The sequence below is a fragment of the Pocillopora damicornis genome, chromosome 10, assembly GCF_964200805.1.
Source record: "Pocillopora damicornis chromosome 10, jaPocDami1.2, whole genome shotgun sequence".
In the NCBI taxonomy this organism is placed as follows: domain Eukaryota; kingdom Metazoa; phylum Cnidaria; class Anthozoa; order Scleractinia; family Pocilloporidae; genus Pocillopora; species Pocillopora damicornis.
The window spans coordinates 21,866,114-21,882,029 of record NC_142679.1 but is presented as its reverse complement, the minus strand read 5'-3'; the positions used below and the strand labels follow the sequence as shown (position 1 = coordinate 21,882,029).

The following is a 15,916-nucleotide window of genomic DNA, read 5'->3' as shown; positions in this document are numbered from 1 at the left end:
GTAGGGCGTTTCTTAATTAAAAGTAATTTGTTGCTGTCAAACGGAAATAGGCACAAATCTTTTGTAATATCCGCCAAAATTTGTTGATAATAAGATGAAAGGATTACCTGAAGAGTAAACATTCGTTGATTCATTTTAAATCGGGTTTCTTGTTTATCGCAAACATAGCTCAGGTGAAGTTTTACTACACCTTTAGTTTATGGTCTCTCGATAAAGTACCTAAATACATGGTTTTCTTGTCGGATTTGTTCAGTTACCAAAACTATCGATATAAAAACAGATATGGAAATGAAAGAAAGATCAAAAGCTAAGATAAGGTTCCTTGTGGTTTATTAGCTCGGGCAACCAGATCAATACAATGAGTGACTTTCCTTATCTGCCAGTACATAGTAAAATCACGATTCATGGCACCTTAACAAGGACGGTTCAATATATTTTTTTCAACTTAATTTATCTACTTCTAGAAACCCGTCACTGTTTCACCCATTGAAAAATTTATAGCACCCTTTAATTTACGGCTTGTCAGTCATTAGTAAAAATAATGTTTGAGTTTCGACACAAATGTTCCCCTTAATTTTTTTAACCAGCCCGGGTAACAACCTCCTATTCTACTGATTATCGGGTAACATATTCTCGTATTTTCTCATTAATCGGGTAACAATCTTACATTCTCTTGATAGTCGTAACTGGGCAGAAGAGCCTTCATTTTATTCAGTGCGCTAAATAAAAAGAACAGCACGACCATAAACCACTGCAAGGGAAGAAAAGAAGCACTGAACAAGCTTTAAATAAGGAAAACCGCACACCAAATTTGATAGGAACGGGGTCAAAAATAACAGGCTATTTGAGTGTTTCGGTTATGGCTCTTTCATACAACGCAAAGAAATATGTAGTTCAGGGCTGTTGTACCAAGAAACCAGTCGAATTTGATTACAAATTGTTTAATACATGATGGTTGGTCTACACGATTTCCTCCTTGACAATAAACCAAAAATATTACGACATCGGCAATTACGGACGCTTTAGTTTCCTTCACGGCACGGCAATAGTTAACAGGCTAATCTATTTTTCCTTCCATAATAACAGTTTTTCGCCAAGATGAGTCTTTGGGGAAGATTCTATCTCCCCTTAACTTCCCTTAAATAACTTACAACCCATAGTTGATCTCAAGAAGGAATGTGAGCGTTTGCTTATATGATTGGCTTGCACAATAACCAATCAGATACATGGCTTCGTCAAACTGTGATCGAAGGCAAGTTCAGCTAATTTATCATCATCTTTTTTTTTTAAGAACATCGCCTTTTTTTTCTGTTTTTGTCGAAGACGTCACAGTTTATACACTACGACTGTCCAAGAGGACGAAGTGTGTAGCTAACTTTTGTTCCGATTGTCAGTCAGGAGGATAAGTTTTCTTAGCCACCTCTGTTAACATTAGATAGAAGCATTCGCTGACCAGTCTATTTTCTGGTTTTCAACGCCCGTAGTTTTTGCACAAAAAAGCTTTCCAATACTTCAGCACAGCGGTAGTACGGTGAATCTCTCTGGTTGAAGTAGCGGCAGTTGTCAAAAATCTTGGTTACATCACCGACGAACGATTCCAGGCACGAGTAAGACTTGGAATTCAGACGTTCCTCGACTTTGGACAAGTCTAGCAAGAAAAAGAGGAAATACTGTGAAATAAATATCATTTGATTTAAAGAAAAAGCGTTGGTAACAGCAGTAATAGAAGTCATCTCCGTAAATTCTACCGACCTCATAGAAAACGAAGAAAGCAAGAAAGACGAAAGCAAAGCCTCGCGTGAAAAGTCTCCTTACCACTTGGGACAAGGACAGCACTTGCAAACAATAAGGCTACAATTAATTGACCATAAACATAAAGAATGTCGCTTAAAAAGGCACAAAATCTTGTATACTTTTTTCCATTTCCTAAGGCATACATGAATCGACTCACCCATTGGATCAGTGATGACGTCATAATACTCGGGAACCTCATCTGCATTGACACCCTCTAGGAAAGGCCACGCCATTTTATGGCTCTGCGACATGAATGGGGCGTTAAAACATCAGCATTAAAACTTCTGACTTAATGTTTATGGAGATATGCCAAAATTTCTGCATCGTAAAACATTGAGCCCAAATTGACATGTATACCAATGCATCAGTCTTACTGTTCACCATTCCTAAACATCCACGATCCTATTTAGTATTATTTTCACCTTTTCATAGTTTACAGAACGACAAAAAAAATTCTGCCTCTCAACTAACCTGTAACGATCTATGCAATCGTTTAAGTGAATCGTAGTCTTTGCCGGTCAGCGGCTGCTTGTTCGCTTGAGCCTGAGACTGAGTGCACCGCGGGCAAGTGTAATACTCGATATTTTCAGCTTCAACAGGTGTGATTCCAACACATGCTCCGTGAAACCAGTCCTGGCATTTATCACAGCCGATGTAGAACCTGATAAAAACAAATCATTATAACCTTTGAGGTTAGTAAATTATAAGGTTATGAAGAAACGTCTAGACTCTAAAAGTATTTCTCCGCTCTGTATAAAAACTAAGCGACCACTGTGATAAAAAACGGCAGATAAGATAAAACTTTCATTTCAAAGCTTCTTCCTTGGGATGGTTTCATTTGCACGAAACATCTCTCAAGAAACGATGCCTTGGGCTCAGCTCCGTGGAAAACCTGTTAAAGTGACTGTCCTTTATATCTACATATCTAAATAAAATATTGGCTGAACCAACATAACACATGCTTACTTTTTCTCGTCATATGGCTGGCGACACAAACAATAGAGTTCTTCCTCCTCCACTCCACGGCGAGCTTGGGCACACTCGGCACAAGTCCACTCATCCATACTTCGTGCAACGTCTGGAGAGATCTGGACACAACTTCCGTGAAACCAGTTTGCACACATGTCACATCCGATGTAAAATCTGAGGCAGTAAAAATAAATGACTGTAAACTTTTTCGAAAACTGTGACAGTATGTTATCCACCTGATATCTATCTACCAATATCCAATAAACATTAATTACTACAACGAAAAAGAAACAAAAGCACAAGCTCACTGGGATGGGTCGTAGGGTTTTTTACAAATGCAAAAGAGTCGTTCTTCTTCAATTTTCTTCTTCTTGGCCTTGGGCCCTTCTGGTGTACTCTGTGAGTTCCTTCTCTCTGTAGCCCCTTGCTTTCGTTTGTTCTTTATGGTCTGCTGCTGCTGCTGAAGCTCTATTATCAGATCTCTCTCCAGGAGATCCCTTTTACGCATCAATTCCCGTTTAAGCGCCTCCTTTCGCTTCTGAAGTAAAATACTGAGTTTGTTTGCTTTCTGTCGTTCCAGTCTAAGTGCCTGGTTTTCTTCCTTTGCGCGTTTTTTCTCTTCTTTTTTCCGTTCAGCATCTTCATTTCGATCAATCTTATCCAAAATGCCATCAAGAACTTTTCGACAAATGGCAAGTCTAAAGAATAACAACAAAAAATGTAGGACCTGATAAAAAGGGAAGTACAAGTTATCACTGAATACAGACATAAAAAGGTTATGCTTCTAAATGAAATTATTCCCATAAAAAGAGAATTGTGATTCGAAACACAAAATATTGACTAGGTTAAAATGGTGTTTGTTTCACATGTCGCTAGGGTGAAGCAAAGAAAAATTTTAGGCCGTCGACAGGATCCCATCAGTGACCCTTTGTTTGATGGTGTGATGCCGGCTCTGACTTGTGGGTTACAGAGAACTCAGCGCGAGTTATTGTTGATAATTCAAAGCGCATAGACGACTATCTCTCTGGATACTGCTAGAATCAGCAAAATTTTGCTGCATCGCCGAAAAGAGAGGATGTTGCAGTCAGTTGTCGCGTGAAATCTTAAGCCTTGATTTGTTTTAGCGCTACAACTGAGGGTAACTCTTTTGAAAGAAAATGAAAACCTCAACTCCCAGTTTGATTTAAATTTAGATACTTACCTGTTCACGTCTTGTCTCGATTCTAAAGTCACATATTTTTTATGATGCAACATGGGCATAGCCCCTCCCCCCTTGCGAGATTTTGTCTTGACTGTCTGCTTGACTTGATCTTTAGAGGAATGCTTCATCCTGGATGTTGCCATAGGGTTGGACCGGACTCCGGCAACTGTGGACAAGGGCACTGCAGGGGCAGGGCGAGTAACTGAAAGACAAATTATTGCAATGTAAGATGAAACTTAACGACGATGAAGAATTATTATCAGACTAATCAAATGAGAAAACACCTATACTTCTCAGTCGGTTACAACAACGAAAAATGCGTTTACATTTGGGCGAGCATAGCCTTGTGTTTACCAAGTGAAAAATCAAACAAAGAGAACAAAGTGTCCTTGTAACTGCTAAGGTTCGCTTCAGATCCACGTTTTGGTCCGTTCCGACTCGTCTTGATATTTTTTCATCTGTCTACAATTGTGACGTAGATTCAATCATTTTAATTCACCTGTGTTACTCGCTAATCCGCCTTGAACAGGAGTCCCAGCAGCACGTGACGCGTTATTTGGAATCACAGAAGTAGAAACACGCTGAGAAACCTGTGGTTTGGGCTGTAACCACTGCACAGATTGTGTCGAATTGGCAACCGTGGGTCGTGGTACAATCTGCGGTCTTAACCCCGCGGATTGGATCCCTGAGGGCTTAGGAACAGCGGTGCGCACGGCGGGTAGAGTTCGACGCAAAGCTCCTAGGGGTACTGGTGGAGTCACAGCAGGCTTTAAAGTAACAGGCTGATTAACAACAATGGGTTTGTTACCAGTCCCCTTTCGTTGCTGAGTCTTGATGGCATTCTGAACTTTTTTCTTGTTCATCTTCAGCAGATGCTGCTGTTGCTGCCGCGTCTGCTGTTCTTGTTGTTTCCGTTGAAGCGCGGCGGCGCGCATTTCCGCTGCCCTGCGGATGGCTTCCTCCTGTTCCTTCTTCTCTCGTTCCAAGGCTCTCTCACGGTCGATTCGCTCGTGATACTGACGTATCTCCCAAAGTTCAAGCTTTGCCTTGTTATCATAAAACAAACCAGACAAGCAAATACGTCACGTGAGTGGTTCACAGGATTAAAGGATCCAAAGAAAAAGTATCAAGTTCCACGAACAAAGTTTAAGACTAGACATTCTGACAACTGTTGACTTCCACTGATACAAAAATTCATTAAGTGGAATGAGCGCCTCGGTTCCATGGAAAGAAACTCAAAGAAATCGTTCGAGCAAAACTCGTTTTCGATTCACTGTCACTTCTGCGATAGTCTACTGATGGCCTAGTGTGCTTTTCGCCTAACGAATCTAGCGTTTTGCAAAAAGGGGTGGAACCACAGCGGTTCAGTAGATTTCGTTCACTCGCCACGGCTCATGGGTTTATTCCTTTTGAACGCAATACGATGTTTTCCTCATACGCTCGCATCAATGAAAAACATCGTATTTCGCTTCAATCCCAACCGAAATTTAACTCATCTTCACTTTCATCATGGTTAAGTTATTTACCTCTGGGTACCAAGCTTCCAAGATTCGCGGTCCAGACGGAACTGAGGCCTCGTCCTCATCGTCAGGCTGTAGGACAATCTTAGGCCTCAGCGTTCGACCTCTCTTGCTCTTGGTGGGGGCCGGACGAGGTGGTTCTGCCATAGGTTTGGTTAGAGTACGCACGGTTTTACGCACGAGATACTTGCAGCAGAGACCATCCAAGGAAACGAATTTCCTGTCTGTAATCTCTGTTGTCGTAGTACCTTAAGAAAGCAATAAAAGTACTTTGTAATGGAGGTCACAGTTAGACGTAAACTGGCAGGTCCAATACTAACTATTGAGGTTCCCCAGAAAGTCGTTACTAAGATTTTGACCTTTTTCCAGTCCATCAACTTAGAACACAACCAAAGCGTTTTTTTAATGTCAGTAACACTCACCCGAGCTTGTGTACACAGTGTTGCTATTCCCACGAGGCGGCCTGATATTCATCTCTTCCCATTTCAAACAGGACTGCAGAATCCTGAGCTGGAGCCCTGCACCAGCCAGTGTCTTTAAACTCTGGGTACGGAAGCGCCATGCCACCTTGAAGGAAGGACGAGGTATTCCCGCAGGCCAGTGTTTTACAACACCCCGCGACGTGTAGGAGAATCCACTGACCTCTTTCATCCCCGCTTTCCTACCGAGTTTTCGACGTTCGTGTTTTCGGAGTGCGAACACGCTCTTTACCGAGTGCCGCAACGGCCACTTGGCTAACCTTCGATTCAAAAGTACACGAGGATCTTTGGTGAGCGGTTCCAACGATGGGAACTTTTCCTCTTTCACCAATTTGGATGGGGGAGCCTTTGCAGTGATGACAACTTGAGGTTTTGCTAGTGCAACTTGTGGTTGTGTTCTCTGCACAGTGATGCTGGCGCCCGGTGTTTTGACGCCGATCGTCTTTTGGACAGTTGCGGGTGAATTCTGCTGCACGGCAGTTGTTGCAACTTGTACTGTTATCGTCTTCGGTACAGCAAGCCCCATTGGGGACGCTGCCTGCTGGGCAATAGCAGCCAGCTGCGACCCCTGCAGGGTCAAGGTCTTACCATCCGGGGTGACTAGCTTAATAAGCTGTGTTGGTCCAATGGTTGCACCAGATGTTGGAATACTTGCTACCAACGCAGCTATGCTATTCACAGGAGCCAGGTTAGTATGCTGCCTCGAGGCAGCTGCAGGCTGGGTACTGATTCTCACCACACTGGATCCTTGGACACCAGTGGCAACACCAGGTGGCCTCGGAGAAGGGAGTATTGGCTTTGGTCCTATAGGTATATAATGGCTCGCTTGCCCTTGTGGTCGTACAGTAATGGCTGTTTTCTGTGGAGCAATACCTCTGGTAACTGTTGTTGTTAATACCGTGGGTGACGCAGCTACTACTTTGACTGGCACTGACTGGGCCGATGGGACCACAGGTGATTGTCCCATTGCGATGCCTTGGGAACCTCCAAGAACTACTCGCCGGCTTACTGAGGCTGTAGAAGATGACTCAGTTGATGCTGCAGGTTGCGTACTCAATGAGGTTGTTGTTTTAACACTTACTACAGCTGCTGGTTGTAGAGTTGATGCTACAGGAGTCACTGGAGATGGACAATGACTGGCGGGGGTTACAGCACTTACCAAAACCTGAGGTTGTTGTGATTTCGATACAGGTGGAGACGTTGTTGGTAAAACACTTGTTGTCGTCGAAGGCAAGGGACAACTCACTTGAGTTCTTTTGTCTGGGAGCTGTTCCCCTGTAGTTTCTGTTTTAGCTGATCCAGATGACAAAGGCAGAGACGCTGAAGGTAAGGCTGCTGTAGAACACATATCGGTAGTTACAGTGCCTGAAAGACTCTCGATGTTAGTTTTTGCTCCAATATCATTCTGAACTGAGGATTCTTGATTGGTAGATGAAGAAGAGTTGGTTGACTTTTCTATACTCGATGCAGATTGAGATCCAGGGCCTGTATTTTTTGATAAAGCAATACTAGTCAAAGGTGCTGTTTCTGAAGATGACGCTGTGGTAACATCAACATCCATAGGTTGCTCTTTAGTATTGCAAGTACTTGACTGAGATAATGAAGCTTTACAAGAGATATGTTTAGACGACGGGTTGGTCGCATCAACGTCCATCGGTTCCTCTGTAGAGATGCAGCTCTTTTCGGGATCAGCATTACCAATCTCAGTAGAATTGGATGAGGTTTTAGAGTTAATAGAGGAATTCTCGTCTGCATTCTTCAAAGACTGCGACTCGTCGGTCCCTTGAGAAACCGTTGCTGCATGACAAGTCGTTGCATTCGTATCGATTACATCACTGCTCTCATTTCCAGTACTGGCTGAATGATCATTGCGCATTGTACTCTGTTCAGGGTCCGTTTGACTTATATTGCCTTCGGACGCTTCAGTTTCTCTCGAGGTCTGTTTGCTTTTTCTGGCGCGATCAAGCGGAATTGTAGATTCCATCTCAATAGCTCGAGTTAATTCTGAACAAGACGTTTCAGAAGGAACCTTAACAATTTTAACTCTTGATGCGGAGACACTTGTTGTTATATCATTATCCAACAGGGACTCTTCATGGAGTTTACAAGTGGTATACGGTTTACTACTATCAGAGTGTGAAAGATTGTCCTCTTTGTTAACCATCAAATCATTGCTTGCCGCAAAGCCAACCTCCTCATGCGCGGGAATGTCACTAAAATTTACGTCTGAATCTTCTAAACTACCTTCTAAGGCAGTTTTTAGATCGAGTTTATCATCTGTTTTCTTTTCAGTCACATTTAATGATCCATCTCCTTCTTTGAAATCTTTTGCGTCATTGTCTTGTGACAGAAGCTCATTGGCAAGGACATCAGAGGTTTGACTTACCGGCAACATCTCGCTACCACAAATAGTCTCGTTGTTGCTAAAACAAACGCCGGCTGTCTTCTCTATTGCTGGAAGCTCCTTTTTAAAGTCCTTAATTTGTTCCTTTTTTGACACAAATTCTTCTGAGGACGCTGAATGTCCCTTTTGACAGTCAAGTAAATCATCATTAGTTGAGGAAACCTCATGGCAACTCAAATTGCTCTTCACCGAAGTTTTTTCTTGACCCTCGACTGACCCACTATTCTCAAGAGACTGCATTTGTCCCACAGTATCTTCCATCTGTACTTCCTTCGTGGAATGGTGATCCATCGTTTTCAGAGGTACACCTTTTTGGCCCGCCAAATTTTCAGCCCCATTTCGCATGTTCTCCCTTGCAATATCTATGGATTCCTGTTCATGTGGAACATCTACTGAATCTGTTAATGAAACTTCAGTTCCTTGCGTAGTATCAACTGGTTTATTCTCAAAGGCACATAACTTATCTTCTGTTCTACCCTGATCAGACACTCCATGCCCAGTTTTATTCGAGAATGTGTCTGAATCTTTAACAGAGCTAGACGATTCATGGGTAATTCCTTGCGACTCCAAATTAGACAAAGCATTATCCTGTTTCATAGAATTTGTCACATGGTCTTGAGAATGTGTAATTTTCTCCGGCATTAAAGCATTAGGTTTACGATCGTCTCCCAGTGATTGATGATGATTATCATGGTCCCCAGCTATGTTTAAAGCACTTGGCGAAGGTGAAGAATCCAGACTTGGGGAGGAATCCCTTAGTATAGCAGTAGGTGGAACCGGAGACGCTTCAACAGCTGCCTCAGTGGAGACACGGTTGGTTGGGGTTGATGGCTGTGGTAGAGTTGGACATTCACTGGGGGAATTGATTGTCTGAGAACCTTGAGCCGAGGAGGTTGACAAAGACTGTGCAAGATCGAGAGAATTACATGAGACAACCAGTGGAGTGGATGAGGTTGTACTCGAGGGGATCTGCCCATTCGTCTGTAGAACTGAAGAGGGCATTTCTGATGGCAGCGTGGACGATGGATGAGTGAGACTACTGAAAGGAGTTTGAAGAGACGAGGAAGCTTCTTGTGACAATGAACTCGTAGTTTCTTCAGATGACGTAGGAGAAGAGACTGGTTCACGTATTGATAACAGGCTAACGGATGGTTGATGAGAAGAAATTTTATGGCTATCAGTCTGTGAAACAACTTTAGAAAGATTAGGAGACATTTTAGATGACACGGCAGCCTTGAGCATTGAAGTACTAGAAGTATTGAGAGAAGGAAAAGAGGATGCCAACGTCTGTTTCGAGACATTTTGCTCAGATGGCTGTGCTAAAGTTGCGCATGTTGATGTGACGCCACTTTCAGCCGTGACTGGTGTAACAGTAGTTGTTGTTGTAGCTTGGCCCTTTTGAGGACCGGCTGATTGAACTGATGTTGAAGACGTTGACATGGCGTCATTTTGAAGTGTGACAGGAGTTTTTGCTGGCGTTGTACAAGCAACAGTAGTAACAGGTTGGACCATTCGAAGAGCTGTTATTGGTCCTTGAGTTGAAGAGGTTAGAGAAGCTCCACGTTGAACGGAAACAAGATTTTGTGCTGGCTTTGTCGCGGTGGTGATTGTAGTAGACTGAGCTGTCTGAGGTGCTGTTGATTTTAATAAAGTAGCACATGACGTGGAAACTGCAGTTTGCATTTGTGCTGCTGGTACCGCAACAAGGGTTGTTGTACTAGTCGTGACTATTTGAGGGGCTCTCGTAGTTTTCTCTACTGAAACAGGCTCAGCTTGTGAAGAGGATGTTCGTGCAGCGACCCTAACAACCCTGTCCGCTTCCTTTTTTAATGCTTCCTTCCTTTTGGCTTCTTTAAATGCTACAATTTTATTTGTAGTGTCCAAAAGTCTTCGTTTTTTGCTAACAAAGCTGTCCTTTTCATTATTTGGACGTTTCCTTTTCCGCAGCTGTAAACCACTTGTCCACACCCAGCCTCCTCCTCCAAACAGTCTGTACTCCTCACCCTTTTGTTTCCAAATTTGGTGGTGTGGCACCCATGTGTAATTCACTGATTGAAAAAGAAATGAATCGAGAAATTATCAAAAGAGCATCGTCCTTCAGTTGCTAGTTAAATGCCAACAAGTAAATTCCCTATTAAGTCCTGAGGGTGACAAATGGTTACAAATGGTTACAAATGGTTATCAAATGAGAGACTACACAGAGTGAGGTCTAAATGGAGCAATAAAAAATTACTAACAACATGGTGATCAAGACTGCTTACTCAGAATCAGATGCAACAAAGTTCTATTTTAGATAAATCCCATTGAAACTTATTACAGTATTATTCAAAGGGGTGAGTTGACAGTCCCCTGTTACTCGATTTTTTAAAACTAAAAAAAATCCGTCCTTTTCTTGAAATTGTTGGTTAAGAAGTCTGATTAACTTTTTTCATTGTCTCATGAACCCAAAACTCAATTCTTGATCCTTCTTTCTCTTGACAACTAGGTATCAAGGATCTCTCACAAGTGGTGTATAACATTAAGTTACAACACTATCATCTCAAACCAACAAAACGAAAAAGCAGAATAACATGCACTCACCGAATCCTTTATGTTCTAGCTCAGGCTCTTCTTCTTCTTCCTTATGATCTTTCTTTTTTGTTCCAGCCTGCTTGGCTTCAGATACCATGCGATGCAGCTCCACATGGCCAACTGCATCATTCCACACAGGAAGATAACAGATTGGTCGTATTGAGCTCTCCAGAAAAGATAAAGCTGCGGCAAATTCTTTAGGTGTCTTTGACAAATGGACTGCTCTTACCCAGGTGGAACGCTGCACTGGCCAAGAAGGGTGCATGAAGGTTGAAGCTATGGAATTTTCAAGCCCAACTATGGAAAACCGCAAAGTGTTTAAAATGACATCTTTACTTCCACTAACATCCCCATGCCACTTATAGTCAACAAGGCTAAATTTGTTTGTGACGCTTCGCTTTTTATCTCTCTGCTCCAACTGCTGTTGTTTGGTTAGAGCTAGGGGATTACTTGTAAACTGATTGACATAGGAGGAGTAATTTGCTTCTGAGCCAAGCCTAAATACTGGTTCTGGCTTAGTTTGTTGAACAGCAGTGACTGCATCATCTGCAGTACTTGACTTTGTTGGGTGAGTAACAGAGGATACTGTAGCAGGCTTTGTGCCCTTCTCAACTGATTTACGACTAACAGACAGAGTCTTGCTGTCATTTGCTGCAGAGGATGAAGAAGTCTCACTCTTTCCAACAGTTTTAGTTTGTGAAATTATCTCTTTCTGGCTCTTGCTGAACTTAGGTTTGACATCCGATTCAGAAATTGGGTTCTTTAACAGACATTTCTCTTCTTCCATTTTATCACCAGAAGTCCTTTCTGACAACATGCTATTTTCAGATAAGCCAGACGACTTATTTTCTTCCTTCTTCACAGTGCTTTCAGGAGCAATTGGCTCTTTTGTTTCTTTCAGGGACTCACCAGAAGCTGACACCTTCAAACTACCCTTTTCTTCACCAATTGACATCATAATTGAAGATTGTTTGACAAGTTCCTTTTCCTCCACTAAATCAGTATCAATATCATCTGAACTTGAAGCAGGCATGGATTCCTCCGGACAAGCACCTGTAGGTACAATACTTTTAGCTTCTCCTTCTGTTTCAAAGGAAGACAATGTAGGCCTTTTCCGAGTGAAAGGACTTTCTTGGCCTGTTGTCCTTCTCTCCCTTAGCACCATCTGTTTATCCACATCAAGACTATTGTTATTTTCAACCTGAGGCATAGTGACAATCTTTTTCACTTCATTGTCTGGGATGAATGTGAGGATAGCTGATGCTGGAAGAGGCTTTGATGATGAAGGTACCCCACTGTCCACCACTGGATCTGCAGTGTGTTGTTGTGATTCCGCTACAACCAATAAATGTGAATTAATTCAAGTTAAATTGAGGATACATAAATTGCCATCAAATGAGTTTACTAGGGAAGGGAAGTATCAAAGGATGTATTAAATACCCTTGCACTGTTATGTTTGCATGTAAAGATAAATACAGAACTTGGCACTTGTGAATTCTCTTCCCTCCACAGCTTATTTTAGGAGACCAAAATGTAGTGCAACCAATAAAATTTCATTATGATGGATCCCTCTATGCTCATAATGAACTCAAACCTTTTCTGGTTACTCATACTAAATTTGCTATTGTTTTTGTTCTTAAATACAACCAAATGCCTTCAGTCTAAGATAAAAGTATGCATAGTTCATTTAATTTTTATGATACAATCACAAAGGATTCCTTTCCACAATCACCCCTTGACCAACACTTTCTCTGTGAAAAATAATACTGACAGTACCTCATCTTTCCAGAGAAAATGAAAATGATGACTTTCATCACTAACTACAATGAGGCAGCCATGCTTGACACTTTATTTGTGTTAACTGATGGTGAACTTAATCCCACCACACATACCAATACACAAAGAGAAGGAGAAAAAAAACAGAAATTTTTATACCAGCAGCAAGTTTTTCCTCTGAGACTTCCAACTCTCCATCTTTTTCCTGGTCTTTTTCCTCTTTTACAGATGAAGTTGTCTTTTCTACTTCTTTCATTTTAATCTGTTTTGGTCTTGTTTTGGTGAGACCAGAGGGAAGATTTCCTACAAATTAAGCTATCATTAATATCCTAGAGCAAACAATACAGCATGCTTATTTTAAAAAGGAACCAAGCAAACAGTAATCTGATTTAAGAAACCAATCAGAAGGTGGCCACATATCAAGACTAATTTTGCCTTTCCTGTCTTTTCTGTTTTCACCAGACCTTGCCTTCTCAATATGTTTGAAATTTTGAAAAATGGAGTCAATTTCAACAATTTAAATCACAAGAACCAGCATGAGGTGATAACAACTGAGCGCTCTTTTAAAGGAAGCCAAGAGCTCTGCACAATGTTCTTTCTCTCTGTCATGGGTTTTCCTCCCACAATGTTCCTTTTATATTTTTCATAACTCTACCTCTTGAAGCCTCTGTAAGAGCTTCTGTCATTTCCATGTGTTTCACCATGGTTTTGTACTTGATTCTAAGAACAGAAATTAGCCTTTTCTCCTTTTCATCCTCTTCCAGAGAGCTCAACAGTTCATCCAGGTGAGCTTTGCAGCTGTAGTACAGTGTCTCGTCACAACCTTCCCTATTAAGAAAATTATGAAAAATGTTTTGATCCCCTTGACTGCTAAGAGTGACTAGCATCTAATTCCTCTGTTGAATATGACACCTGACTCACTAAATCACACATTAAGGTCTCAAGAATAAAAGAAAAGTAATATGCATAATGATATAAGGGTTTAGTTTTAAATAGTGGCCACATTAGAATAGGTATATTCCACACAACCTTCTCCATAGGAAGAAGTAGTCAATAGAAGAGGATGGCAGACTAGTGACAGAGTATCTTCAGTAATTAACCTCAATTTAATTAATTGTGGACTGTAACATATTTCACAACCATGCAACCATTATTTCATCTGCGAGGTGGAAGGCAAAGATTCACAACAATTCAAGGGTTTTTACCTTACTAAAAAATCCTTAATTGCATTTACATAAAAAATTGAGATAAACCAAAAAAAGTCAGGGTGCTGCCTTTTACATCCTGTTAAATTTAGAAGCTTTTCCGTAACAGGGTGATTGAGAATAGATAAGAGTGAACCACAAGGACATTTAATTCACACCATCTAATTCCAAACCTGTGAGACAGCCCCATTCCCCTCCCTGACCCACTTTAATAAGCCTACTCAAATCCTACACTTTGGCATGTAAGCTTATTTGCAATCAGAGTGGTGCAGGAAAATAGAAAAAATTAATCTAGATAATTTATATCCAGCTTATTATTTGATCCCCTTAAGCGATGTGATGGCTGTGGCCCTAAATAATAAAATTGATTTTAATTAAAAAAAAAAAAAGCTTGCAAAAATAGAACAAAGAACAAATGCATTAAGTTCAACCATACTTCATCATGCCAAAAACAGCTATCAAAAAAGTACAAATGTGAAGGAAGTCAGTAGTTAGCCATTCAAAGATGGTCAACGAAAGGTAAAGACCACTGCAATCGTTCTGATGAAAATATACCATGTCAACCATGTTGGAAGTAAATACTTACACAAACAAACGTCTGGCTAAGAACCAGTACTTTCTTCCTTCCCTGTCTACCCCTAAAGGGGCGTTTCTTAGCCAACCTTCTCTGTTCCAATCAGGTAAACAGTCCGTGACACCTTTGATTTGGTGAGCCTCGCATACGGGACACAGCCAATCGCCTTCGGGAACCACTTCTAACGGCGGCTTCAGGCAGTGAAGATGGTAAACTGCAGGACAACTTTCACAGCACAGTAAATCGCCCATTTTGCAGCAATTGCGACAATGATCCTCTGATTCGACTATTCCTTCATTCATTATGTCGTATCTGACTGAATTAGAGGCCAAGAATTGATCACAAAGTCGCTGGAGAACCTTCAATCTGTTCTCGACTGTTGTAAAAGGGAACGGATCTTCATCATGTCCACTAACAGCCGTAACTGTGTCTCCAAATTCGGTCTTATCTGACGAAATGTAGCTTCTAATAAGTTCAGGCCAAGTAAAGTCACCTAAGTAGTAGGAGAGAATGTTGAAGCTGTCTTTTTCGTCGGTAGCAACGAATGTCAAGCCACTCGCATCATCCTCAGACAACAAAAAGCGTAGTAGAGCGATGTGAATTTGTGCAAGTAACGAAGATTGTTCCGGAGTTTGGATTGCCCCGCAAAAGTCTTCAAATCTAAAGGGGGAAAGTCGTACTATGCGACTAAAATGTCTTAAAACCTCGTAAATCCCTAACGCTTGCAAAATACACTCTGGCTCGAGCAATAGATCGTCAGATGACGGCGGTAAAATTAGAGGAGTTACCACTTTCAAGGGCTCGACATAACGAGTTTTAGAGCTGGTAGTGTTTGAAATGGAAGATCCATGACTAGAAATAGATTCATTGTCGCTATCGGAATCGGAAGATTCCATCCCGTAGTATTTACGTGGTGTTGTTCCGCTATAACCCCGAGTTTTAATGGCCATAGAAGAAGAGACACGCGGACTGCGGTGTCCGCCATGTTGGTTGATTGCACTCGAGACATCTGGCGAATTTGAGCTTTGAACCTTATTTTTAGGTGGCCGTCCCCTTCCTCTCTTCATTTTCTCGATTAAATCTACAGATCCCAGCTAAAGCACTTGAAATGAAGTGCATTTAGCCCTCTCCTGTTCGCATTCACCGGTATATTCCACTCTGTTTTGTCACTTCATTTTCCTCAAGCCACATTTTTACTTCGCGGGGAAAGAACTCTTAGTTGGTCACGTGACCACCCAAAATGCATCATGCATGATTAAAAAATTTCTTGAAATGTATCAGTGAAGGATTATAACTTAATTCTGGTTTAAATTCGAAAGATAATCGGCATCAAGTGATCATTACATGTTGCGGATTAAACCAGTTAAAAGTTCGAGAAAATAATAAATTTAATATGGGACGCTGCCATCGATGTTGTCCTCGA

At 41.5% G+C, this 15,916-nt stretch overlaps 1 protein-coding gene across 1 annotated transcript; it reads right to left on the bottom strand.

Annotated features, from left to right (window-relative positions):
- Window positions 1-925: 925 nt before the first annotated feature.
- Window positions 926-15,708, bottom strand: LOC113674908 (uncharacterized). Its single transcript, XM_027191408.2, has 13 exons — window positions 14,506-15,708; window positions 13,370-13,542; window positions 12,874-13,017; window positions 10,948-12,273; window positions 5,907-10,415; window positions 5,491-5,732; window positions 4,464-5,010; window positions 3,965-4,166; window positions 3,072-3,461; window positions 2,761-2,937; window positions 2,266-2,455; window positions 1,952-2,036; window positions 926-1,648 (listed from the first exon to the last, which is right to left on the bottom strand). Exons 1-13 carry the CDS (start codon window positions 15,558-15,560, stop codon window positions 1,458-1,460), a joined length of 9,231 nt encoding a protein of 3,076 aa, XP_027047209.2. The 5' UTR covers window positions 15,561-15,708; the 3' UTR covers window positions 926-1,457.
- Window positions 15,709-15,916: the final 208 nt, after the last annotated feature.